General features: G+C 38.4%; 1 protein-coding gene across 3 annotated transcripts; it reads right to left on the bottom strand.

The window, feature by feature from the left end:
• Positions 1 to 350: 350 nt before the first annotated feature.
• Positions 351 to 26,201, bottom strand: HNRNPR (heterogeneous nuclear ribonucleoprotein R). 3 transcript variants are annotated; one of them, XM_082777587.1, is made up of 11 exons: positions 25,856 to 26,201; positions 19,704 to 19,872; positions 17,315 to 17,433; positions 16,777 to 16,884; positions 16,003 to 16,116; positions 8,099 to 8,275; positions 6,213 to 6,348; positions 4,928 to 5,133; positions 4,094 to 4,243; positions 1,810 to 1,931; positions 351 to 1,616 (listed from the first exon to the last, which is right to left on the bottom strand). In XM_082777587.1, the coding sequence occupies exons 1-11, from the start codon at positions 25,928 to 25,930 to the stop codon at positions 1,004 to 1,006; spliced, it is 1,989 nt and encodes a 662-aa protein (XP_082633713.1). In that variant the 5' UTR covers positions 25,931 to 26,201; the 3' UTR covers positions 351 to 1,003. The 3 variants fall into 3 exon arrangements, with proteins under 3 accessions (XP_082633713.1, XP_082633714.1, XP_082633715.1); XM_082777588.1 differs by having other exon boundaries at positions 19,704 to 19,869; XM_082777589.1 differs by lacking the exons at positions 17,315 to 17,433; positions 19,704 to 19,872 and having other exon boundaries at positions 25,856 to 26,197.
• Positions 26,202 to 26,586: the final 385 nt, after the last annotated feature.

The raw sequence follows: 26,586 nt of genomic DNA, 5'->3' as shown, positions 1-26,586 counted from the left end.
AATTAACACTATTGTAGGCTCTGCTTCCTTCTCCACATTACATTAACAAATTATATTTGAATTGGATCTCCATGAATGTTTGGATACATTTCAACAAATAAAAAGCAAAAAAAAAAGATTCAAAGTTAAATGCTGGTAAGTTACTGAACATCAATTAAACAGAGTGCCCTTTGGGCTATCTGTAATTTCTATCTAAGTTCAGACTGATGTCCACAGTGCTATGTTGGAAAGCACAAGAAATTTTGCATGAATTTGATCACTCACATAGGCAGTTATACTTTGAAAACAATGTTTTTCGCAAGAATTACCAATGAAATAATGTTTTAGGACACAATTGAATTTGAAATAGGTAATGTTTTGAATAGATTTTTGAGTTTTATTGAAATCTTACATGAACAAGAAATTGGAAATACAATCACATCAAGGAACAAATTGCCACGGCTTTGACGTTTTAAGCCAAACAAATTTTGTAGGGCAGATTTTCAAAAAGGTGTGAAGTTATAACAATTTAAAAACACAGTTAACCTACTTCTAGGAATGCAAAACATACAATCATGTTATTTTCAATACAAGAAAACTTAATTTGTTGTAATTTCTTAAAACTACTAAGACAAAGCACTAGCTTTTACTTTTATGTACAGCATACTCCTATGTAGTCTATCCCAAATCCAAAAAAACTGACCAAAACCAGAGGTTCTGCAAAATCATGATTGAACAGTGTGCCATTCCTGCTTTTAAACTGCTAAAATGAAGCCTAAAATGATAAAAGCATTGAAACCCCTTATGGAGTTCAGGAATTCTGCAAGCCCAATAATGTCCAAGTGCATTTATGAAAAAAGAAAACTAAGAGACTCGAGTATATACACAAGAGTGATTCTTCAGCCCAATACAAATGGCAGCCAATCGCTACTGAAGGATGAAACATTAAGCCAATTTTGTTTTGAAGGATGTAGAGCTATAGCCAATTCTATGTTTCCAAAATTCTCAATCCCTCCTCACTTGTCTACTTCCACTGCTGCCCATAAGTATCCTGATAAAATTCCTGGTTGTCATTATTGTAACCATAGTTACCGGCATAGTCACCACCTTGCTGTAGCGGCTGTTGAGCGATGGGTTGGGAACCCCAGTTCTGCTGGTTGTTGGTCTGACGGCGCTTGGAATCAGGCTGGTTGTACCCATCTGCCTTTCTCTTGCCTCCTACGTTGCCCCCACGGTTGCCCCTGGCTCCACGAGCACCACGTCCTCTCTGCTGCTGTGCGGGACCCCCTCTCCCACCCCTGGCTCCTCTTGGTGGTCCCATGGGTGCCCCCCTCTGTGAATAGCCAGCTCTACCTCTTGGTGGTGGTGCTCCCCGCCCCCTAGGTGGTGGAGGGGCACCTCTCCCACCCCTTCCTCCTCCTCCTCTTCCTCTTATAGCATAGCCATCATCATAGCCGTAATAGGGATCTTCATAGCCACCACGGTAGTCATGATAGTCATAACCATAATAATCATCATAATAATCTTCATAGCCATAGTAATCTGGGGGATAGCCATATCCACCTCTCCCTCCACGGCCTCTGCCTCTAATAGGAGGTGGCATGCGAGGTGGAGGATAGTAATAATAGTCTTCATACCTATTAAGAAAAAAAAAAAAGTACATTAATTTATCTTGAAAAATCTCCCAAAATAAAGTACATGTTTTCCCTTGTTAATAAACAATACACAACATGGAAAAAAAAAAAGATTCAGTTTCTTCTGAACTAACTTGTATTTCACAGCAGAATTTCACTCTGCAGTTATTACAGTATTGCAAGAATGAACACTCACGCAGTACTTCTGGAGGCCTGCCTGGCAGCCTGACGTTCTTTCCTTTTCTTATCCGGTGGCTTTGCTAACACTATTTCAATTTCTTCCCCTTCTATTTCTTTTCCATTCATTTCATTCATAGCCTATATAAAAATTAGAAGAAAAATATCAAAGACTGATTTCCATTCCAAAGGAAACTAAAACTTTCTGAAAGAAACCAGTTGGTTGGGCTGTTGTAGACTGAACTATGTTCTGTACTTCATTCTCTGTGCTCCTTGAAAGCATAACATGGAAGAACTGTTTAAGTCCCTCTTTGCTCACCATATATTCTGAGGCAGCGTTTCTTTAAAGAATATTTTCCTTGTACCATAAGGTAAAGGAATCTCAAGCCACATGGAGCATCATATTTAAGAAGTGATAGTGTTGTCTGATTTTTATGTTCCTAGATTCCCTAAAAATAGTTCAGAGAAATGCTGAGAAAAAGTTCTCACTACAAACACTGACACGAGCATTCAGTGTACTTGCAAGACAGGTAGAACGTGTACATGCACAGGAATATGTTGTTTGTATGCGGTCTTCCTAGCTAGTTGAATGTGCTGCATGAATGTCTCTGGGGACATCAATTATTTTGATACTCAGCTGACTGAACAATGAAGAGATTTGAGGACACAAACTTAAGGGGGAAAAAAAAAGCAACACTGAAAACTGTTTATCTCAAGTGAGGCAACAATCCTCAAGAAAAAGTAATGGGCAACACACAATTTGCAATTCTTACTTGTATGTACAAGAAGAACTTAATATACATATACAAAGTACAATTAGGCATATGCCTTCCTGTTCTTTGCCTGGACTTATCTACCTCACATTTAATATTTCTGGGTACTAATATTTCTGGGTACTAACACATGCATTAACAAAGACTTCAAACATCCTCAAAAACATTAAAGATAGTGGTTTATTTACTTGAAAGGAGCTATGATTCCAGTGCCTACTGTACTTTCAGTGAGCCAATTCCATGCATTCTATATCATAATTCTTTCATTAAAAAACAGATGGCACACCCATACACAAAAATGACCCATAAAATTCACAAAAACAGTTTAGTGGCCATAAACTGGAGCCTGACAGGGCAGATGTAATAGTATTCTAGCTTATTTCATAGACGAAATGAAGTAGAGTCGAGCATCTATCTTCTCATGTGCCACAAGAAGTTTCTAGATGCTCAAATGTAAAAAAAGAACATTCAGAAGTAAAACCTAGTGGGATCAAGCTGGAGGTTCTATAAAGACATACTATATTAAAACATGTCAGTAGGTGTCACCAACTTACCCCTCCTGTCATAGAATCAGGCTTCCTTACCTTTTCTTTGACATGGTCTAAGACTATCCAAACTGACTTCTATATCATTAAATGAGTGACATTGATTCTAAATCTAAAGTCAGTGTATCCTAAACCCTATTTTGGTAGGCAGGAAATTTGTAAGCAAATAAATGGTTACCAGATGCTTAATAAGGTTGAGCAAGGAAAGATCCTTTGAACTATGCAACCACAGACACAATATACACCGTACCACTCAGACTCCAAGGTGTAAAACACTTCCTCCACTACCCTGTTGCCTCCATGCCCTATTGCTTTCAAAATTAAAAGGAGTAACTTCTATACAATTCAAGCCAATGAAGTGTAATCAGTATAGACTAATGTATCTAAGACCAGTTTAGAAGGTCAAAGACAGACACCTTCAAAACTTACATTAACCACCTCTAATGTTTAAGTTATTTAAAATAAACCTTCTAGGGAGCATGCAGAGTTTGTTGGTGGCTTTTTGCCCCCTCCCTCCCCTTCTTTTAAAATAGTCTACATCAGAGTTGCAAGTACCATTCTTCTCCCTTTCACAAGATACTTTTTGAAATACCCTGCAAGTTCTGTGCAGTATTTGTCATCCCAAGAGCTACACACAGCCTTTAAACAGGGGTCTTTGAGAGACAACTGATACCTTCTGTCAGTGTTTCCTCAGAAAAACTGTCTAGGTTGATTTTTTTTTCCTCTTCTCTAGTCTAATCTTCTGCACTGGTCTACACCTCTTTTCCAGTCTACTTGTAAACGTGCTACAGTTTTGGCAAGTTTCACATCCTCCTAGCTAGTGAAATCATAGGAACAAAATTATTAGTGTTAAAATTCTCACAATGGAAACCCTATTATATGGGCTATACAAAACATCTTAAGATATTTGTTAATTAAATTTCTGAAAGCATCAGTACATAAACTGCTGACATCTGATTTATTTAGGGAAGAATAACCAACCTACCTTCACTGCTGCACCTCTGTCCTCAAAATGAACAAAAGCATAGTCCTTTAATTTCTTTACTCTTTCCAGCTTCCCAAATTCAGAAAAGGATTTCTCAAGAATTTCTTCCGTCACAGTAGTGGCCAAGTTTCTTACAAATAAAACTTTCACCTAGTACATAGGGAAAACAAAAGCTATAGTCTTTAAAAGCCAAACATGAAAGTAAACTAACATTAACCAATAAGATGTTATTCCTTATTCTATGCATTAAGGATTTTTGTCCAACCCAACAGTAAATTCTGTACCCATTTCTAAAAAAAAAAAAAAAACAAAAAATAGTTTTATGCATTTACCTGTATAAAATTCCTACAACTTCTCTCCTTCCACACTTCCCCTCCATGACCAGAAAGATATCAAGAATATCCAACAATGACTTCCTGCTTCTGGGATGCTACAAGTCCCAGTAAAATTTTAGTAATAGACCTCAAGAGTAGCAAAGAATTATTAGCAAATCTTAGGGAAAAAAGAGCACAATGCTGCACTTCAGCTTCACGTCACTCTGAAAAATAGTCTTAAAAGATATCCACCTAGTAGACATCAGCATAAGCAGAATGTAGAATAACCATGTATATTATTAATTTAAAACATGAACAGAACAGCAAGTTCCTAATGTGTTACACAGGCAAGTGATTTACGGTGCTCAGACCATACCAGTTTTGATGGCTTACTATGAAAGTGTCCTCTAACTTCTTCCTTTTCCCCAAAACTAGCACTGCTCAGGTGGACCAACTCTACTGCAGCATAAAAATAATTTCTCCCAAAACAGAAGAGAATTCAAGTCCAGGTTTTACATACCTTTGCCATGACTTCTGGATCAGGTTCCTCTACTGGATCAGCCCACTCCACTGTCACAACATTTCCCCAGACTTTTACTTTCCCACTCATCAGGCGACGCCGAGCTTGTGCTGCTGACTTGTGATCTTCATATTCCAAGAAGCAGAATCCTCGATTCTTCTTTTTATCATCAGGTTGATGATACAAGATTACATCCACCAAACCCTCTGAAAAACATGTCTTTAGTATTGAGCTTTAAAAGGCAAGAAGAAAAACAAAAAATCTAGAGTCTACTCTCTAATGCATTCACTTTTTTTTTGTAGCACACATCCTCTGAACTTAACACCTGAAAGAGATGGGGCAGGGGCACGAGAAACAGGGAGGAGAAAAATACATATCCATCCAATTTACCAAGAAACAGGTTGCCTACTAAATGAAATTTTCCAGAACAAACTTACCTCAAAACTATGTCCCAAAAAACATCAACATGAACAATTCAAATATTGTCAATTTTCTATGTTTTGTTTTACCATTTTTACACTTGGGAAAAGCAGTAACATGTGGCATCTCCCATGTCTCAAGGGCAAGATGGAAAAAATTTCTTCCATCTCTCTCCAAAACAAGAGGAGATAGCAAAATGAATATTCACCTTCTGTTTTCACCACTTCCCTGCAGTACTTAAAAATAGTAATCCTAAAAAAGAAGCAGTAGGTTAAAACTCTCCTACAGGGCAATAGCAGAAGATCAAGATTTCAACCTCTCAAAGCAGAAGCATCCTTCTTGTGATAAACTAGCTTGTTTTCTTCCTACTTGCTGCAGAAGAACTGGGACAGAAATTAATCTGTTGTTATTTCTACAGTAGCATTCTCTCAAACACTTTTGTATTCCCTCCTCTATCATTCTTCAACATTTGGAGGAACAATGTTTGAGGCTCTCCAGAAACTTATCAGCTGTGAAAGTAGAACCTACTGTAGATCCAGTTACAAATGCAGTCTTCAACACTAACCTAGAATGGATGACAGAATTAGGACTTCCACCACCATCTTTCAGAATTCATTTATGCTGTTACCATCCCAAATTGTAGTCTTATATCAATCATTAAAAGAGCAGTAAAACAGACATTAGTCCCTTTACACTCCACCACAAAGTACACGTGATACATAAATTTTTCTACCAGATATAAACTTGGAAAGTAACTTAGGATTAGATTAAATGATACCTGAGTAAGTCATGTAATAGAGATGCAAGAGAGAGGTTCAATGGTATTTCAGGATCAGTGTGACAAACTTATCATGAAGTCCTTTACCTGTGACTTTACTAAACTCTTCCAATATGTTTTCCTTAGTCTTGTTCTTTGGAATTGACCCAACAAATAATCTGTTGTTTGCCACAGAGATGCATACTCCAAGGTGCTTCCCAGGACGGATTTCATAGTTGTCACACTGAGAAAAGGAACAGCCATTCACTTGCACTACCCGATACAAAGTGGATGAAAAGATCCCGATCCCCCAAACCATAAAATCAGCTGTTTCAATATCTGCTATCTTTATACATAGCATATTGAATTCACATTCAATCGAGTATTGCAGTCGTAGAAGTTTTTGTTGTTTCAATGTTCACTTAAGAAATTGATGTACAAGAACAATATGCAACGTACAAGCTGCATGGGGTAAATTAATTCACCTACTGTTTATCTCAGACTTAAAAGCTATTCCTAGACAATGAATGGTGACTGTTTCCTGTGCTTGGAGTCAACATCAGTCATTGCTGCTGTTACTAAAAAAAAAAATGCATAGAGTTACAGGTACCATGAGTTCTTTCACTTCAATTGCTTTCTTAAACATTAAGCACATTTGCTTCAAGACACTCTAAATCACTGTGCCATTCCCCCCCCTTCCCACGCTTACAGCAGGGATTTTTTGGGCCCTGTAAGTACTAGGCCTCTATAAATTTAACTTCTGAAGTTTTATTTCAGAAGCTTCCCTTGAAAACCAGGTTATTCCACTTGTTAATCACACTTGTACCCACAGTTGTATTACTCTGAACAACAATCCTGATATATCTTTAAAGGCAGGAAAGTTCAACATTTAAAAAAAAATTAAGAATTCAAGCAATCTTTATCTTGGGTAGGATTTTTTCAGACAGGACCTAGTGAGACAGAACTCTGATCGCTAGCCAGCTTCTGAAAAATCTCATATACTTCTTCAGATTTTTCAGCCATTTTTACCCTACGTGTGACTTCGGCATACAGCTAGTAGTGCAATATCCTCAAAAACCTTCATATTCAAGAACTAGAACAACGTTAAGGTACTACAGGCTATCAAATGATCACTTCAAAGATAATTTTTTTTCCCTTCAGATTTTGCTTCAGATACAACAGTGATTCGTATCACTACAAAACTTTGTGTTCAACTGCCATGAACTTAATCTGAATCTGTTTTTCAATGTGTATTTTATAAAGCCATTTTACCTAGAATCAACTCTACTCCCATTGATACCTACACATCAGAAGCAGCAGAACCCCTGATGCAGAGAAGCTAAACTTCAAAATTTCACGTTTATTTTCAGTATTAAAAGAATTCTGCTCTTTCTATCAAGGTTTAGTTTTCTTACAAGGTTTATTACACCCCATTTTCCTTTCTTCCAGTAACCTGTGGAAAATATTTCACCTAAATACAAGACTGACCCCATTACCAGACAATGTTAAGGCAGAAGATGCATGGGTGAAGGGACTCCAGATACAAGGAATATATTCACAAATTCACTTAATTGGTGTACTGGAAAATGGAGGCCAGTCTTTCATCACTGGTGCATCACTTGATACATCTCCTGTCACTTCAGCATCTTCCCCTTCATCTCCCCCAATCACTAGAAATTTAGAGCAACAACTCTGAGCAGCTTCAACCTAAGAGTTAAGTTTCAGAACACCTTTTTTCTTTCTTTAGTGTCAATAACTCATATCCACCATGTTCAAACACAAATTCAGGAGTAATCCATTTCAAAAGCAGTAGACTACATACAAATCTAGTTTTAGGACTATAGTTTGATACACTAAATCAAGCCAGGAGACAATTTAGGAAAGGAATATTATGAGTCCATCAATGAGTGCTTTACAAACACCTCACTATCTAACAGATTCCCAACTTGCTTACAGTTTACACTATCTCATCCAGTCTGAAATAAGTTACTCACCAGTTTGACTGCTTCCTGAGCTGCATCTTTGCTACAAAAGGTAATAAAAGCATAACCTCTGTTTTGACCAGAAAGAGGATCCATCATGAGGCGCAGATCCCAAATTGGACCAGCTTTCTCAAAGAGTGGTACCAATTCATCTTCATACAAGTCTCGAGGAATCTTACCAACAAAAACCTAAGAAGGAAAAGGACACAAAGCTTTTGCAGAAATACAGATTTATTTTTAGTACTTCAAAGTTCCTGGGAAGGGAAGTAAGTAGGTTGCAGCAGAAATCATCACAGCAGAAATGCTGTAGCCTTCACTAGGGACAACGTTATTGTATCTCCTACTAAAGTCTTCTGAAGTCACAGTGTTAGGACTAGATTTTGCATATGGAAATGTGCTTTGTAATTTGTATATAAAAGGCTGTACATCTCCACCAGTGACAAAGACAGCTCTCACCCTGTCATAATTCTGGCAACTAAAGACCTTACATTCAGGTGTCTTGTAATACTCCAGGCCAAGTTTTCCTTGCTCTTGAAATATTTTCATATCATTCCCTAGTCCAATCTTGATTAAGAAGTTAGAGATTGAAAAAAAGATCCTTAATAAGTTACCCCAATGCACAATTTCAACTTTAATATAAGCTGTAGTCTTATTTCTACTTGTTTCAGCTTACGCTAGCTGAATGCTATACTTGTCTAAGAAAAAACTGAGAATTCTCATTTTTGTTCCTCATACAGTGATGACTATTAAACTTGGCAAAAGTTTGTTAAATATTTCAGTCTGTTCAGCTGAGATATAACTAAAAAGATTTTTTCTTCTAGTTCCAATATTTACAGATATTTGCTCATTTGATTGTTTTAATCACTAGTGTACCAATTATGGTGCATCCCAAGCATGGCACTACAACAGTTACACTAATTTCTATCCAAGCTGACTTAATAAATATGTAACATTGCTTCTTCTCAGATGTACTCTCGAAAAAGGTTCTAAAACCATTTTAGAACATTGGACGTTAAAGTGTGCCTTGTGTTGGTAAACAGTTGTCCATTTTTGCACATCTTGGTTTTAATTGCATCACCTAAGCATTAGTTGGGCCTTCAACTTTCATATTAAAAAAACATCTCATAGAAGTTAACCTCATCCAACTAGGTAAAGCCTTGCCATAGTCTCATCCAGTACCATCTGTGCTGAAGGCTTAGCAGACAATTTCAAAACTGAAGAAACTAAGAATAGCCAGAAAAGCATTGATATGGACAAACCCCACAAGGAGAAGGCAGTGACTGATTCAAGGAAAGCAGAAGGCATGATTTTCTTCCAAAGGAAAGATAGATCATTCACATGTTTCTTTACATTATACAGCTATTGTGCAATTCAGTTACCAGAACATTCCTTTAACATAGCTTAAGCTCCCCACTTCAGTATAAATGCCAACTCGCTATGGTTTATTTGCTACTGAGGAAAGAGAACAGATTTATTATACTGATCACAAGTTTAAATCCAGATTCAATAGGCCTCCTTTTCAGAAAAATTCAGAAATCCCTGCAATAGATGTTTCCATTGGCATTACCTAGAGCATCTCACTCCAAAACATGTGTGCTTCCATTATAGTATCACTTTCATGTCTTTAAAAATGGCACAAAACAGGAACTCCAACTTGCTATTAAAGACTGCAAAACTGTCAGTTGAGCTGTCCAATCTACCACACTGAAAGCCTCTCCATCCCCCTTTCCTTCTCGTTTCTTTGACTCAGTCTCTTATTACCTCCAAAAACTTGAAACCAGCATCAACTCAACAAGATTGCTACAACAGTTCAGGTAATATTCTCCAGTAGCTAAGATGATCAACAGAATTAATGATTTCCTTCTCTTACATTCATACTTGACCTATATTCTGGAATAACTTCACATCTGTATCTGAGTAACTAGATGTCTCTATGGAAATAATGACAGGAATTTAACTGAATTTGCCTTGAGCCTGTAAACTTTAATGCATTAACAAACTAAGATCAGACAAACACCAGGTGAACATCTTTCAAGTGTGAGAAGAAACATTAAAAAAAAGGTTACTTTAAAAAAAGTTAAAAATTGGTCAACAAGCTTGGAAAGAGATTCTGAAATACTAAAGAATATAAGTAACATGCCTTATTTCATTTTTCAGTTCTACAAGACTGCAACAGAAAAGCTTCAGAAAACAGCATTACTGTTGAAACAAAATAGGAGATCTTTTGTAAGCAAGATGCAACTGCATTGTTTCCATGCTTCTGAGATCACTGACCATTGGGCAATGTCAAGCACAAATACAGGCTGAGTGAAGAATGGGTTGAGAGCAGCCCTGATGAGAAGAACCCATGAATGTTGGTTGATGAGAAGCTCAACATAAATTGTTAATGTGTGTTTGCAGCCCAGAAAGACAACTGTATCCATGGCTGCATCAAAAGCAGCATGACCAGCAGGGCAAGTGTGGTGACTCCCCTTTCACTGCTCTTGTGAGATCCCACCTGGAGCCTGTGTTCAGCTCTGGGGCCCCCAGCACAAAAAGGACATGGACCTGTTAGGAGCCCAGAGGAGGCCACAAAGATGATCAAGGGGCTGTACCACCTCTCATGTGAGGACAGGCTGACCTCACAGCAACCTTCCAGTGCCTAAAGGGGGCTACAGGAAAGCTGGAGCGGGACTCTTTGACAGGGGATGTGGTGACAAGACATGGGTAATGGCTTTAAACTAAGAGAGCAAGCTTAGTTTAGATATCAAAAAGAAACTCTTTGAGAATAGTGAAGCACTTGAACAGTGTGGATATCCCAGCTCTGGAGGTGTCCAAGGAGCTTCTTCAAAACTTCATCACCCTTTAACAGTGCTCTTCATGTGCTTTGCAGTAAATCATTTCCAAATGGCAAATTTAAGTGCAAATTAATGTAGGCTGCATGACTGCTTCAACCCATCCATATCTACAATCATCATTAAAAATATACTGAAGTAAACAAAATTTAGGGTGGTGCAAGGGCCTTTGAGCCCCAACAGTTTTTCCAGAAGAGCAACATTCCATTTGCATAACACATCCTATAGAAGCTTTTTCTAGTTCAACTCCTGCTGGAGTTATTTTACCATTGGTTCTTACATTAGAAAGTTACTATGTTACCTGTTTCTTCCCATTCAATTTATTACAGACAAAAGGAGTTTTAATTGCTCCTACATCCCCACTAAGGCAACATTTTACAGACTACAAGATAGCCTCACAACCCTTCCCTGGCATTATACAAATACTGACCGTGCATCCACAGCATAGCACAAGGAATACCAATTTACCTTCAGAAAGCTAGAAGTAATTTTACATTTTTTAAAGACATTCAAAGATTGTGTCCAACATATTTATCCAATAAATTTCAGCTCTGAAAAGGAGCTACATAGCTACTCCTATATAAGGATGTGTTTATGAAACAGCTTATATGCAATTATCTTAGTACGTTATGAAGAAAAAAATCTACTTGCAATATTTTTGAATTTTTATTTAATATCACTGAAAAACACTGAAATAGAAGTCTGAAGTTGGAGTAAGGCTTACTTTACCTGGATATCTGTCAGTAAAACTAAAATCAGTGCAGCAATCGGTATAGACTCAAGTCAATTACTCCTGCTAGAAGTACTGCACTAATTTCAGGGGTGGGAGGGAAGAACAGGGTACTTTCTTCTTATGCCTATCACAGTAGAGTAGAGAGCTGGTATTTTACAGTTATCAGTGAACAGTGAAGTCTCCTGTTCTTCTAATCATGCCTTAAGATAGTACATTCATTTACACCAACAGCTGAAGGATAGAGATGAAGTCATCAGTCACTTCCTTATTTCATTTTTTAGTATTAACATTAGTCTGGACAGGCAGTATGCACAGATTTTTATTGTTGTGGTTTTGTTGTTTTTTGTTGTTGTTTTTGTTTTTTAAATGCTGTCTTTTATAAAAGATTACAAAGACTTTTCATTTTTCCTGAGTTTATCAGCCAGCTAAAAGATCTTCCATCAGCACACTGAAAATCACCAGAGAAAACGTATTTGCTTAACAGGTTAAAATATGCAACTCAATCTAATTAGATACTACCCCCATATTAGACACGACAGAAACGTTTGTTTTACCACCCAACATTAAGCAATGAAAACACTGAATGCTTGTCTCATTTGCATGAAAGCATCATCTTGAAGTAATGGACAAATGACCAAAATTCCTTTTGTTCCTCATACTCCTACTTATAAGCTCCTACTTACAAGCTTTTGCTGCATTGGAAAATAAATATTTATAACATTTACTTTTCTTGTCTGCACTTAATCTCAAAAGTTATTGAAATTACTAAGTAGAAATTACTACTATGTAGGCATCCTCCTATTTTGCTAAGCATCTGGCTTTTAGCCACTTAAGAGTTCCCAATAAGATAACTTAAAATTCTGGTTATTTATACAAAACTACCCTAAGAATACTGGAAAATATTTTTTTCAGCATCACTTGTATATACATGTCAGTGAAATGATAAACTACAACTAGCATGGAGAAGGCAGGCTTAAGAGAACCCTAATGTACAGTCATCAGTTACTACCTTCCCATTTAAGGATCCATTCTATTTTTTCATCCCTTCAAATAACTTTTTTTTTTTTTTTTTTTACTTCTCAGAATATGCAGTTTTTCTTTTAGAAACCATCCTTCCTGTGACACTAAAGCATCTTCTTGATGGTAAACAAGTTTCAGAATTTACAAGGATGCAAAAATAATCTATGCACTGAAAAACAATAAAGAATTTAACCATTTTCTTTAACCTAATCTGATGGCTCCACAACAACTCCTGTATCAATGGTTAGTGAAAAGAGCATGGTCGAGAGTTTAGAATGAACTACAAAACAACCTGCAAGTGACCAAAGCCTTGCCCTGCAGAGAAGGGCTTGGGGAGTCTGCTAGACATGAGCTTGATATGAGCCAGCAGTGCACACCAGCATTCCAGAAGGACAACTACATCCTGAGCTGCATCAGAAGAGTGGCCAACAGGGAGGTAATCATTCATCTCTGTTCTGCCCGTGAGATCACCCTTGGAAGTACTGTGTCCAGGTGTGGGGACCCCAGCACAAGGATACGGATCTGGTCCAGAGGAGGGCTATGAAGATGGTCAAGGGGCTGGAGCACCTCTCCTACAAAGAAATGTTAAGAAAGCTGGGAATGTTCAGCCTAAGGAAGAGAAGGCTCCAGGGGGACCTCATTGTGGCTTTTTAGTAGTTCAGGGGGGTTTATAGAAAACATGGAGAGTGACTTTTTGCTCAGATAGGACAGGGGGAATGGTTTTAAACTAAGAGGGGAGATTTAGATTAGAGATTAGGAGGAAACTCTTTACTCAGAGGATGGTGAGATACTGGAAAAGGTTGCCCAGAGAAGCTGTGGATGCCCCATCCCTGGAGGTGTTCAAGACCAGGCTGGAGTGGCCCCTGGCCAATCTGATCTACTGGGTGGCATCCCTGCCCATGGCGGGGGCTGGAATTAGGTGATCTCTAAGGTCCCTTCCAACACAAGCCATTTCAATGAAATGCACAGCTCAAGCACTTGCGTAACCAAACTAAAGTCTGCCTGTAGCCTGTTAGCAAGATGCAGGCTCATTCATGACCCTGAATTTCTGGATTTGTGTAGTGACTAGATTGCATCCTTTATATATTAAAAAAATATTGAAAATCCTTCTGAATGTCTTGTCTATCAGAAGAAAAAGCAGAGAAAAAGATCTTATAAATTTTAAAGCAGAAACAAAGCAGCATAATATTGATAAGCAATTGATATCAAATATTGATAATTATCAATATTTTCAGATGCACATGACAAAGCCAGTATAAGCAGAGAAGGAAACATTCATGTAACTGCCTGAATTCTCAAATAAATGCCTCCATAAGTGTCGAAGTACCAACATTTACTGAGTTCACTTTAAGCAAAATGCTTTACATTGAAACAGCAAGTCTTTAAATAGATTTTCTTTTATTAAGTTACATTATTTATTTTCTTCCCCAAGCTTCCACACCTTAACTACTTTGTCTCTGTTGCAGAATCTCATCCCCAAAAGATCCAGCTGCTCTTAAAGCCCACCCACTTGAATACACTGATCAGGCTCACCTTTATAATCCTGTCAGCAATTCACTGTGACAATCTGTAAGTGTGAATGTTTGACGTTTGACGTGCCCAACATCCAGTTACTTATCAATACCTCAATTTTACTGCACTATGTTCAAATACACCATGAAAGAGTTAAAATTAGTTACCATGTAAAGAATTCCACTTTAAAAAAACACACAAATTATTCAATGCATAAATATTTACAGTAAAAAAGACTTGATACATCTGTTGGAAAAAAAGGTTACTTAGTAAGTATTTTCTTGGTTATCAGTAGCAATACTTGGGTATACTTAAAAAGAGGTTTGCCATCATCAGTGACAACTCTTTGGAATTGACATATCTGAGCAGGCAAAAAGCTATGAGAATTTTATTCATTTTGTTTAAAATAAGTTTCCAACACAAAAAAAAAAATCACAGTCCTACAGAATACATGTGGTATCTTTGCATATTTTTACCCATAGTATTAGAAGAGAGGCTTTTATACTCCTATATAGGCAAAATTTAAGAGTAAAAATATATATACGCGCGCACACACCCCACCCCACACTTTGTTCTGGAAAGAAATGTTATAATAATATAGTCATTTTTGTTAAAAACAAAAATGGTTTGTCTACCAAATCAGAAGATCACATTTAAAATCTTGATTACTGACCCTCATAGCCCAACAGCAACAGCAAAAGACTAAATTAAATTGCTGGATGCTTCATTAATGCAAGGTGTTGAGCACCTGAACAAGTCAAGCTGAGCAGTAATCAGTCTTAAAACCCTTCAAAATGCCAGCATTAATTTGGTCAAGGTATGATACTTGTAACTGGTTAGCTGGGCTTTGCTACAGACTCTCACGCTGATTCACTGGAGAAGCATTTACATTACCTTACCGGAGTTTCCTCAAGTTAACCTTTCTAGCAAGCTTCAAGAAACTTACAAGTAGAAAAATATATCCCTAATACAATTAAACACAGCCAACTTTTCAGCTTTCTTGTGACTTCCTAAAGAGAACAACCACCACCAATAGGACAAAATACTCAAGTTTCCAATCAAGTATTTTCAATCATTAGACACATTGCAATTAAATAACATGAAAGAAATATTATAATGTAATCACCCTAAGTTGGTTAAATGAACTTCTAAGCAACCCTTATGAATATAAAACTGCAAAAATTTACAAGCTACTTGAACTCTTTTAGTGTGGTAGTTTCACTATCATACCATGAAAGTATTAAGTATGCTTTTGTATAGATTGAAGTGAAAGCAAATAAACAAATAATTAATACTGAGCTAAGTTGTTCTCTTCAAAATAGGTAGTTGTATTGAATAAAAAAAGTAAAGGTATTGAATAAACATACTCCAAAGTCCTTTCTGCTTTTAGTACATTGCATGAAAATCTTTGTTACTGACACTCAAATTCTATTTAAGTTGTAAACAGTCAAACAATTTTCAGTCATGCTTTTGCCTATACATTCAGCTAATACCTATGTTAGTTACATTTTAAGCCATGAACCATAATCTTTAATTTGTATGGTCAAGTCCAACAATTTCATCATTTATTTTATATTTTAATAAATTGAACATGGCTTTCCCCTGTATATTCCACCTGCTTCTTCCTCTCAACCTATTCCTCTTCTTTCCTGCAGAATACCAAGGCCTAAGACTGATCAAGACACACAAACACAGAAGCAAACTTTCTTCTACAATGCTTAAAACTTTCCTTTATGATTTCTTTTATTTTCCAGTATATCTAATATATTACTTTGCATAAACATACGAAATAATTAGGTTAGTCTGTATATACTGACCTCTGTTCCAATACCAGGCTGAACACCAGAATATACAGTATCTGGAGGAGGGCCCCCATATTTCCTCTGTCCTGTAGTTACATCCAAAGTGTAACCAGTTCTCTCTAGCAAAGCCTGAAAAAAATTGTCACATTAGTTATATGAAGGAGGGTAGTGGGTTGAAAGTATAAATAATGAGATATAAGAAACATTTCCTTATTTGCTTCTTGCCATACTTGATATATACCACAACGGAGATATGGACATACAGAGCCTACCCAAAAGTGTTATGTGGGAAGGGTTAAAAAACAACCACCACAAACAAAATTTATTTCATACTGAGGTCACCAGAAACAACTTGTTTTCCTTTTCCCATTTCACTCTACAAGAACATATGTAGTACCACAAGAACTTCAGAACACCAGGCAATTCTTCTCACCCACTTTGTATTTAGGTTTTGCACAACAGAGAAACTGAGTCTCAGTGTTAGTGTATTAACACACTATCTCGTTGAGATGTCCATCTAGTCTCGTAGTAGCTTTGAGCTTGCAAAAGCTTTAGGGTAAAAAGACAAGTAAGAATTCTCAGATATCATGTTCATGCATTTTGGTAATTGTGTAATCAGGCAGATCTACATTTCAAACAAGTACTCTTTTCAGTCTTTCTTTCATACATTCCTTGAAGCAAAGTATGAATATACTTGTCCAAGAAGTATTAATGCTTCTTAAGTACATTAAAATTACGTCAGCCTATGTACACGTAGTACAAAATAAGTCAGTATTTTCTAAACGTTACCTTGATCTTTGCTTCATCTGGTCCCTTTGTTGATTCCTGTACTTTGCTGCCTTGTTTCTCTCTTTGCCTGTAGGTCTTCATAACTCCACATAAAAATGCACTTTTGTTCTGTAGATACAATTTACAAAATCATTAAATCGTGGGTATGAAAAGCCCTGGAAACGCACCGAATCTTACACTCCATACTGTGAAGCCACTATATCAAGCCAATGCAGTAAACAAAGTATCAAAAGAATCCTCTAGAAAAATAGAACAATTAATTGAACAAGTTTGTAAGACTGGAATTTCAAGTAGTATTTTAACCTCATTTTCTCAATAGCACTCATTTTTATTATCTATCAGCTTTTGTTTTGCACTCAAATATCCACACATTTAGGGCAATTATTTTTTTTTTTTTTTTTTACACAGGCCTGTGATTTGGGTTTGAAACATTAGAATACAGGAACAAAGAATTTCTAAGTTTTAACTCTCCTCCTGCCAGTAGTGCCAGAACACTATTTATACTTATGTGCTCACATTCTTGGAGCTCTCACCTTACCTGTACATGCGACAGGTCACTTTCTTTAAACTGCTGTAATACAGAGAGGGCTCCTTCTTCATTAAATTCCCTAAGAGCATCAATTGCTCTTTCATCAAGATCGACATAAGCTACCAACCCTAAAAGTTAAAGATAAAGAAGTTACAGATTTCTATTAAACTTCATACAAACTAAGAACTATGCAGTCTGCTTTTAAAGTCAAAAAGTTACGTTCCATAACAGTTATACATTTAATATAATTACATATACCTACACAAGCATATGAAAGAATATGAGTACAACAATGAAAAAAGTTAAATTAAAATGTATATACCTAAGCATTAATTGAAGTGCAAGATTACATCCCATGTGTAACAGCTTTCTAATGTTTGAAAATCCAACAGTAAACTCTGGGTCACTTCTAATGATTTGGGTTTTGTTTGTTTGGCATTTACTTTAAGTTTCACACTTCATTCTCTTGAATGGAGCTGTTCTACAGTAAGCTGACATGAACATTACATGTATCCTACAGCACGTAAAAAGTGAGCTACCTAACTGAAGGTTAAACACGAAGCACTACAAAATATTAGTAGAATAATTTATTCACTCTTTCCTCCCAACGTTAAAAAAAAACAAAAATCAGTAAACTTCCTGTGTCTAAAAAATTATATTTTTTAATACTCATTTTGTTGCTCTAAGCAGCTTAAGAGCCAGAATTTAAAAAGGTATTATTTTGAGCCCTGCTGTGTACCCGAAACAGCTAGCATTAATTTTACAGGTACAGACTCCCCCAAGAAACATTGGACCAGTTCTGAAGCACTTTTTCTGTTAAAGGTGTTAAAGGATCTTTACAGGTTATTTTTTCCCTTTTACAATGCACTTGCATAAGCTGTGGAGTGTGAGAACTATAGATATTAACATTTGCACTTTTAAAACCACACACAGCAAAAAATACCAAGAACTCCACATACTTTGCAACAGCTTGATCTCCAGAACACACAATTATTTAGTTACTACTTGATTTCAAAAATGCAAAGTAGTGCCAAGCCCAAGGACTACATTTCAGAAGTGATCCTGCATATTGGAAGGCACCTGTATCTTTCAGGTAAAACCTCAGCAGATTAAAAATCTCAAACTTCAACCCCAAATTTAGCTCTAGTGTCAGAAGTAGTTCTGTTCACTGACAAACCCCTGCACAATACAAGTATCTTCAGTGCATTTAAAGAAGTATGAATATGTGTTTTCAGGTCACTCATGCAATGGAATTATACTAGGTAGTCAGGTTCTGGGCTGAAAAGCTTTTAATTCCCTTGAGAACTCCTCACAACACAACCTAACATACACATATTAGAGCCCCACAAGTTCCTCTGCCCAGGCATTTACACCTTCTCTCAAACCATCAAGTGCTCATCATCATGACCCATAGTTAGAAAGTGCGTATCTAAAAGCTGATAAAGTCTTGATGAAAGCTCACTGTGAATGACTTCCAAAAGACATCATCCACATGATCCAGAATGTCATACTGATGATGGTAAGATATTGGTTTTGAACTGCCTTCATTTAATCAGTGGAATTTTGACTCTTTTCAAGAAAAACTATCATATTGCCACCAAGGCATTCAAGATAAACTCATAAAGCAGTTCTATTGCTTCTTGTACATCTGTTCACAGAACACACTCTAAAGAGGAGAAGGAAGCTTCTGTCTAAAGGACAAAATAATAAGGGTGGACAGGATGCTACAAAAATAAAATAGAAAAAAAAAAAAAAACATTGCATATAAAGAAACCTTCTCTATAGCAGTTGCAGAGACCACTTGCTACCAGCAAAGCATTACTCCATTTGCTAGATAGCTTAGTCCTTGATTTTGTTAAAAAAAAAAAAAAAAAAAAAAAAAGTTAGTATCAATCTGAACTTTTCAATGTAGTAACCAGCATGGATTAAAATGTCCACTCAGAACAAGAGAGAACACAAAATCCACAGGCAGACTCAGTTCAAATGTAGTCCCAGGCAAGACAAGCTAGTTGCTTCCCTCACTAGGTCACCTATCCAGCCTTTGAGTGTTTAAGAACCACTGTGAGGAGTTGACAGTAGAAAAGTAAAAGCAAAATGACGATTTGGATTGAAGAAAAAACGTACAGTTTAGTATGTTCAAACATACATCTTTATTAGATAACTAAGAAACTAGTGTTCTGTGCCCTAAAGCAACTAAGATAACACATACAACGCTAAGGATGTGTCAAATACTTAGTCAATGTAAAACCCAATTTGCCTTTAGGGAAGTCAAAGTAGCAAAACATTCAGAGCTACACAGATCAAAACCAATGTATTTTTAAACCTTAATCTGTAAAAATTTGAAAATGGTATGCCCTCACTTTCATAACCAGTCAGAAACAAGAAATGCATATTATACCTGTCTGAAATATTTCATCAAGTCTCTCTGCCACCTTCTGTGGGAGGCCTGCCTCTATCAGTGTCTTGTAGTGTTCTGTGTGAGTTACACTGGAAGTATCCATTGGTTCTTCCTCTTCTTTTAACTGTACCGCATTACCATTCACCTGATTAGCCATTTTATTATGCTGCTGGAAAAAATTCAGGAGCTATATTACAATAAGCCAGAAAAAAAAAAACTAGTTTGTAGGACAATGCATGATTTATCTAAACTAATTTGTATACATGCTGCAAATGACCTCTATCAAGTTTTATTTAATACTTTTTGGATGCAGCTGATCTAAGTTGCAAAATAAAGTACAACCCTTAATACTGCAGAAAATGTACATGGAAGAATTTACTTTTTTTTTTTTTTAAATGTACTTCATGTACATAACAACGTCTACACTTCAGATTGTCAGCAAGTTAACTGTTTACCATAGCAGCTAGAATGTACTGGGATACGATAACATCCTTCAGAGAAGAATCAGAAGAGCTAGTTCTATTTTCAATTCCCATTCCTCTACTTTTAAAACAATCATTTAAAATTCAGTGAACACATAACCCTGCAGGGTAGCTTAATGTATAAAAATGTCAATACTTGTTTGCTAATTTTCACTTTCTTGGCTTGTTGCCATGTCTTCCTTCAAACCCAACATACTGTGTAAGACTAGCCAAACACTTTCTCACACCACTGTCAGAGCTCTGAAAAGGTAGGAAGAGAAAAATTGCACTGACAAGCACATTAAAATTTCAAGCTGCAGAGCTGTTTCCATGCTTTCAGTTTTACTCAAATAAGAGCTCTAAAAATCACAGTACTTTTTTAGAATATATAACTTATTGGTTTAAAAGGAAGCCATGACTGCAGCATCTTCATTTAAAGACTTGCTTTCAGAATTAACAAACTGATTGCAAATATGTGCACTGAAAAATGCACAGCTATGTTCAGACAATTCCAGTGGGCTTTGCCCAATTCATTAAAAACAGTTTCCATTTCTCAATTAGCCAGCCAGCGGATGTTTAGTACTCTCAAATAAAAAGGCTGACAAAAGACAAGTCAACTACCCAGCAGAGAACATTAGGATGATCAATTTAAGTTCAGAAATGAGATGAGCCTCAGGGTTTGAAAGATAAGAAGTAGATGATTAGCAGTGAAATGATAACCAGATAGACATATGCAGCATGGCAAGAGCAATGCAATTAAGTACTGGAATACAGATAAGAAGATTCAAGAACAGTTTTGGTTGTTGTTGGTTTTTGTTTTTTTTTTTTTTTTTTTTTTGTCAGGGTAGGGGTTAAAAGGTGTTAGACTCTGAAGCCCTAAGCTATTTACTGTGCTGAAAAAGAAAAAAAAGTCTCCAAAGACAATCACACCTACAACAGTCCTTTGTATACCCATCCCTTCTAGATGAGAGCTAGTGAACTTTTTGGAAGATATCCTATGATGACTTGCAAGCTCAAGCAAGAAAAAAAGTTTTCCTTCAGACAGAAAAGTAATGATTTTTACTAAGACTGTCTTGCCTTGAAGGGCAATTTCAAAGAGAGATAATACAGCCTCATGTTGTTTCTTTAGCAGTTGTCACTTCTTTATGTGATTAGCAAAGAACGGATAAAGTCTTTTATAGCTACATGGCATATATAGATGCATCCTGTTTCTTGACCCAGAGAAATTGCTTTCTAACCAATTCAGTTTGCTTCAAAACAAAGTTGCTTAAAAGCAACCATGAATATAGCCTAACTACAAAATAAAAAAATGCTACCTGAGGACTACAGTAATGCTTACCTAACATTACAAGTGTTAACTAAGCACTCCAAGCACGAACTGAAAAACAGGTTTCTATAGGTATGCATACAAAAATCATGGAAAGAAGAAAAAAAATCAACCATGTCTGCTTGATAGACTGCCACTGTAGTAACTCAAATTTGAAACCGTACAGGGCAAAAGGGGGTTAGTTAAACTGAAAATGCTTCAGGTCAATCATTCTAAATCCCTCTTCTCAAAAGTGAGGATGATACAAAAAATACACACGCAGATTTTTGTTTTCACCTCCTATTTGCCTTATAAAAATCTGTTACTTACACACACACACACAAACAAGAATTGTGAAGCTAAGCAAAGACATTAACACAGAAGTGTTTAAAACAATTACAAGTGACTTATGCTGCCTGAAAATTTGCCTTTTTTGTCAAACAAGATTGTTTACAAGTGGCACATTCCCATAAATTTAGCACTGCTGAACACATTCTCGGACTTGCCTATAACTGAACAAAAGGCTGACAATGATACCATGTCAGGTAGAAACCCCTTATCTGCAGTTCAATAACTCATACCCATGATATACAAGATTTGCAGCCTAATGTATCTACCTTCATCACAAAACTGTGTGGAGCTGTATCTAATGCCTAAGCATCAGATTACTACACAGCACCACAGCTGATCAAATTATTTTCTAATTAGGTTTTTAGACAACATAAATTAAATCTTGGCATGTTAATTCACTTTTTGCTTAAGAACTAGTATCCTTGTGAAGAACTAAATTCAAACGTATTCTGTGTTCACCAGCCATTAAAGTTCAGTTTAGCTGTTCAAATTTCAGCAATTTCCTGTCCCAAAAACTTAACTTAAAAAGACTTTCTTAAAGAAATTTTCTCTGGGAAGTTTTTGAAGTGACATAGCTGTCAGCATATTTGGGTCCCACCACTATCCAGAAGAAATGTATTTTTCACAGTTATAGTAAGAAGTTCCCTGCTGGCTTCACAAGCTGGGCCAGAAATCTGAGGTTAGGAGGACTTCACACATCCTGTGTGATTACCAACAAGCAAAATTACATCTCTTACACCACTGAAATCCTAACTTCGAGTTCCTCAGAGATGCATGAGTGAAAGTCATAACTGTAGTCATCTTTTTCAAAATCACTTTGCTCTCCTGCTAGAGAGCATCAGCTACATGTAGCCATCAAGTTGTTTTGTTTTTATTGACTTAATTAGTAAGGAAAACACAGAATGATTTTAACAACACTTTTTATTCTCCTCTAAAAGATTTTAAAAGCATATTAAAGAAAGAGGAGCATTATCTATGTTTGTATATGCAGTGTTATCCACGTGGCTCAGCCCACCCAAGCCACACAGAAAAGCACATGCATGCAGGTAAAAGTGACAAATACTTTACTCTGATATACATTAAATAACTCAAAGAAAAGATGGAGACTGGTTGAATTGCAAAGATTTTAAGTGTTGATTATAAGCAAAGAATTATGTGTATTAGTATGTGTGGGATATGCATTTGTTTTTAAAAACATGCAAAAAAGGATGAATTTAAAACTGCATACACAAAAACAGGCTTACCGAATAAGCAGCAGTAAATACATATTGTGGGCAACTTTACAAATGCAAGGAAAGTTCCAGTGATACCTGAAACAATGCATAGCTTCACCTTCTCAGAGCTGAAGAACTGTGTGTGCAAGTGGGGGGTGTTGCGAAGGTTGTCTTGTTTTAAACTTCACACAATTGTTGACACATCATTGTCAACAATGTTTTTCTGAAGTCCATGAACACTCAACTATATCAGAGGTACTTTTAAGCCATCTACTATCTTTCACTTGGAATTTCTGGATCCTGCATCTCAAAAGACAAATCTACCAAGTGACTAGACTGTTTTTCTTTTAAGCATATTGACAAGTGAAAGGTTTAAAAACTACAGATGTTTCTCAATTAGCCATAAACAAGCTTATTTTCATGCCTAAAACAAATAAAATAAAATGGCTCATATTTATTTTTTTCCCTTTGGAAAAGAAAATCTAACTCAACGCACACCTGAGCCCAGCAGCATACAGTGTCTTGAAAACAGAAGCTTAGCCTGAGAACAACAATCACTGGAACAGCCACGAGGTTACTATTTCCTGTATTTCATACCACTCCTCCAACAGAGGTTGCCACCCACAGACTAAGTATAACTCTAGCCAATTAAGTATAACTGCAGTCTAGTTAACTGCGAAAGTGTTTAGTAACAGCTTAAATGAGCAGAAATAGCAACTTCTGGCAGAAGAAAAATACTGTAAACTACCATAACCAACTTCACGGTGATTATCAATACTGTTTTCAGCCTTCTGCTATGTAACTCCTGATTTCATGAAGTTACTGAACTGTACTTGTTTAGCTCAGGTGCACTGGAAGCATAACTAAGTCGTGCATAAAACTGCACCAAAGTAATTCCAAATTGCTTATGTTACTATTCCTGCTATAGAATACATTATTTGTAAGCCAGTAGTATCTTGTTTGTTTAAGTGAACCATAGGAAAATGTAATAGCCACTATGAAGGTGTCTTATGCTTCAAGAAGATTCTTGCCAAAACAGGAAGAGAAGAAGCACACAAGCAAGTGGAAGGTAAGAACTCGCACTAAAAATACTGAACTGGGAGCTTATTAAAACCTCACTTGTTCATAAAAAGGGAGCATACCAGTAACTTTTATATGAAAGCACTATTGCCATTTCTTTTGTACCATAGTTTATTCAACCACAGAAAGTGCATTTTTACAGCTTAATCATGATATGTTTATCAGCATTAATTATGAGAAGATTTGTTTTGAAGTTATCGTCCCCTGAAAAACTTTTACATATTAGCCAGTTTCCAGACCAGTATTTCAGTGGCAGACGACCTCTACAATAATGAGTAGTTAGCACCCTCATCCCTCCAGCACTGAGTTCTCAGCCCTTCCCAATCCATAAACCTATGGAATGAAAAAAAAACAAAAAACGGAGAACCTCCATCATGATGCTGACCAAAAGACTAGCACAGCCCCAACAGAAACTATGCTTCATCTACACAAGTGTAAGCAACCTCCCCATCAAGAGATAACTTTACCACAGAGGACAGCAATGCGCACATCTGTGCCATTAAAATACAGCTGCATGAGTAACTACAACATGTTGCTAACCCGAAGTATAAAGCCTCACACATCCTCGTTTTTAACTGGAGTAGGTCATCTGGTAGGTTGGGCTGTACAGAACAACATTCATGGCACTCCAGTTCAAAGTAACATTTCAACAAAAGTGAGCATTGTTCTCATGAGTTTATCCTCAAGGAATTTTTCAGACCTTTGTCTAAGGAAGAAGGAAACATTGCTTCTCCTGACAAAACTACTAAGTTCAGCGTTAGCAGGAGGCTCAAGTATTATACCAAAACAATCGTATTTTGACAGAAAACAGAATCACTACTGCTGGGATCCTCTAGCATAGTGTAAGGGGCCAAGAGAATCCACGCAACTTTTTTCAGAGTCATCTAGCACAGCTTGTGCATATGATGAACCACATTCAAAAATCGATAGGTAAGTAGGTTGTTAAGACCCCGTAAATGGAGCCACATTTACAAAATGAAAATAACAACAACATATTTCAAGATATCTAAGGAAAACTTCTGCAGTTTTGGTAAAGACCTCTCTTAAAGGATCGTTATAAGAAAAACAACGTCCTAGCGACACACTTCTGAAGAGTTTCTCCTTCACAGCATTAGCTGAGTGGCACTCTGAGAGTATTAAAGAGTGCACCCGAGAGCTCCGAGTGCAAGGCAGTTCTCATTCCCCACAGCCCGCTATATCGCAACAACCGCTACCCCAGAACCGGAGCGTGCCGCGGCACCGACGGGTTTTCTGTCAAGGCCTCCTTCAGCCTCCCTCCCACATCCCGGCCGTCAGGGCGCCTCAACCCTGAAAACTTCGGCGGCCAGGAGGGGACGGGAAGGACCCTGCCCGCGCAGGGGACACGCCGCAGCCAACCTCGGCAGGGGCGCAGCGGGGGCAGCCTCCGCCCGCCATCGCGCCGTACCTCCCGGGCAGGGCCCGGGCCCGGGCCGGGCCGCTGCCCCCCCCCCCCCGCCAGGCCCGCCCCCAGCGCCAGGGCCCGCGCGCGGCCCGCCCGCTCCTCCCTCCCCCGGGCCCGCCGCGCAGACAGGGCCGCTCCCGGCGCCGCCCCCGCCCCGCTCTCTCCTACGCGGCGCGAGCGCCCCGGGCCCGCCTCCGCCAGCGCCGGGCCTAGCCCGAGCCCGCCCGCCCGCCCCGCTGCCAGCCTCCCCCCCCGGGAGCCCTCGCCCCCTTTTCGCGGAGCCCCCCCCCGCGCGAGGCGGCCCCCTAGGGACTCACCGGAGCGGGGCCTGCGCGGCGCAGCTCGGGCCCAAGCAGCGACGGCAAATGGCGCGCGCTCCTCCTTCTCCTCATGGACGGCGGCGCGACCCCGGCAACACGCGGGGTTTCCCGGAACTGTTTCCAGGGACCGCTGCTTCACCCACTCAGGACCTCCCGCTCGAGACGGGCGGCCGGGCTCGCCTATAAAAAGCGGGAGGCGGGACCAGGCGTCGCCGCCGGAGGCCAATGAGCGGGAGGCACCGCGACCAATCGCGCGGCGCCTTCAACCCGGCGCGCCGGCAGGGCCGGAGCTGGGAGGATTTAAAGGGGCAGCGCCGCTGCCAGCCGCCGAACAAAGGGAGTGCGGGGAAGGCGCGGGGCTGCCCCGCCCCTGCCGTGCGGCGGTGGTGGGGCTCCGCCCCTGCAGCGGGGCGGGCCCTTGTGAGCGGCGCCCCGCCGAGGTTGGAGGTGGAGGCCCCCAAGGGCGGGAGTGGGGAGGAGGAGGTGGCAGCGGCTGGCGCGGTTCTCCCAGCACGCGTGGTTCTGGTGCCTGGCCCCGCTCAGTAACCTGCGATGAAATGGAGCTTGCTTACTGCGCAAATTGGCTTGGTCAGGCTCTTGGTGGGCGCAGCCTCACAGAATCACACAGAATCGTCTAGGTTGGAAGAGACCTCCAAGATCAGCCAGTCCAACCTCTGACCTAACGCTAGCAGTCCCCACTAAACCATATCCCTAAGCTCTACATCTAA

The sequence above is a fragment of the Aythya marila genome (genome assembly GCF_965140915.1).
Source record: "Aythya marila genome assembly, chromosome: 22".
Classification (NCBI taxonomy): domain Eukaryota; kingdom Metazoa; phylum Chordata; class Aves; order Anseriformes; family Anatidae; genus Aythya; species Aythya marila.
This window is presented reverse-complemented; position numbering and strand designations above follow the sequence as displayed.

Coding starts and splice junctions, on each gene's coding strand:
- HNRNPR (XM_082777587.1), bottom strand. CDS start 25,930: ATGAGGAGAAGGAGGAGCGCGCGCCATTTGCCGTCGCTGCTTGGGCCC. Junction 5,134..6,212: donor AGAGTTTAGTAAAGTCACAG/GTAAAGGACTTC, acceptor CATGTTTTTCAG/AGGGTTTGGTGGATGTAATC. Junction 1,932..4,093: donor ACAGAGGTGCAGCAGTGAAG/GTAGGTTGGTTA, acceptor ATTTTTATATAG/GCTATGAATGAAATGAATGG.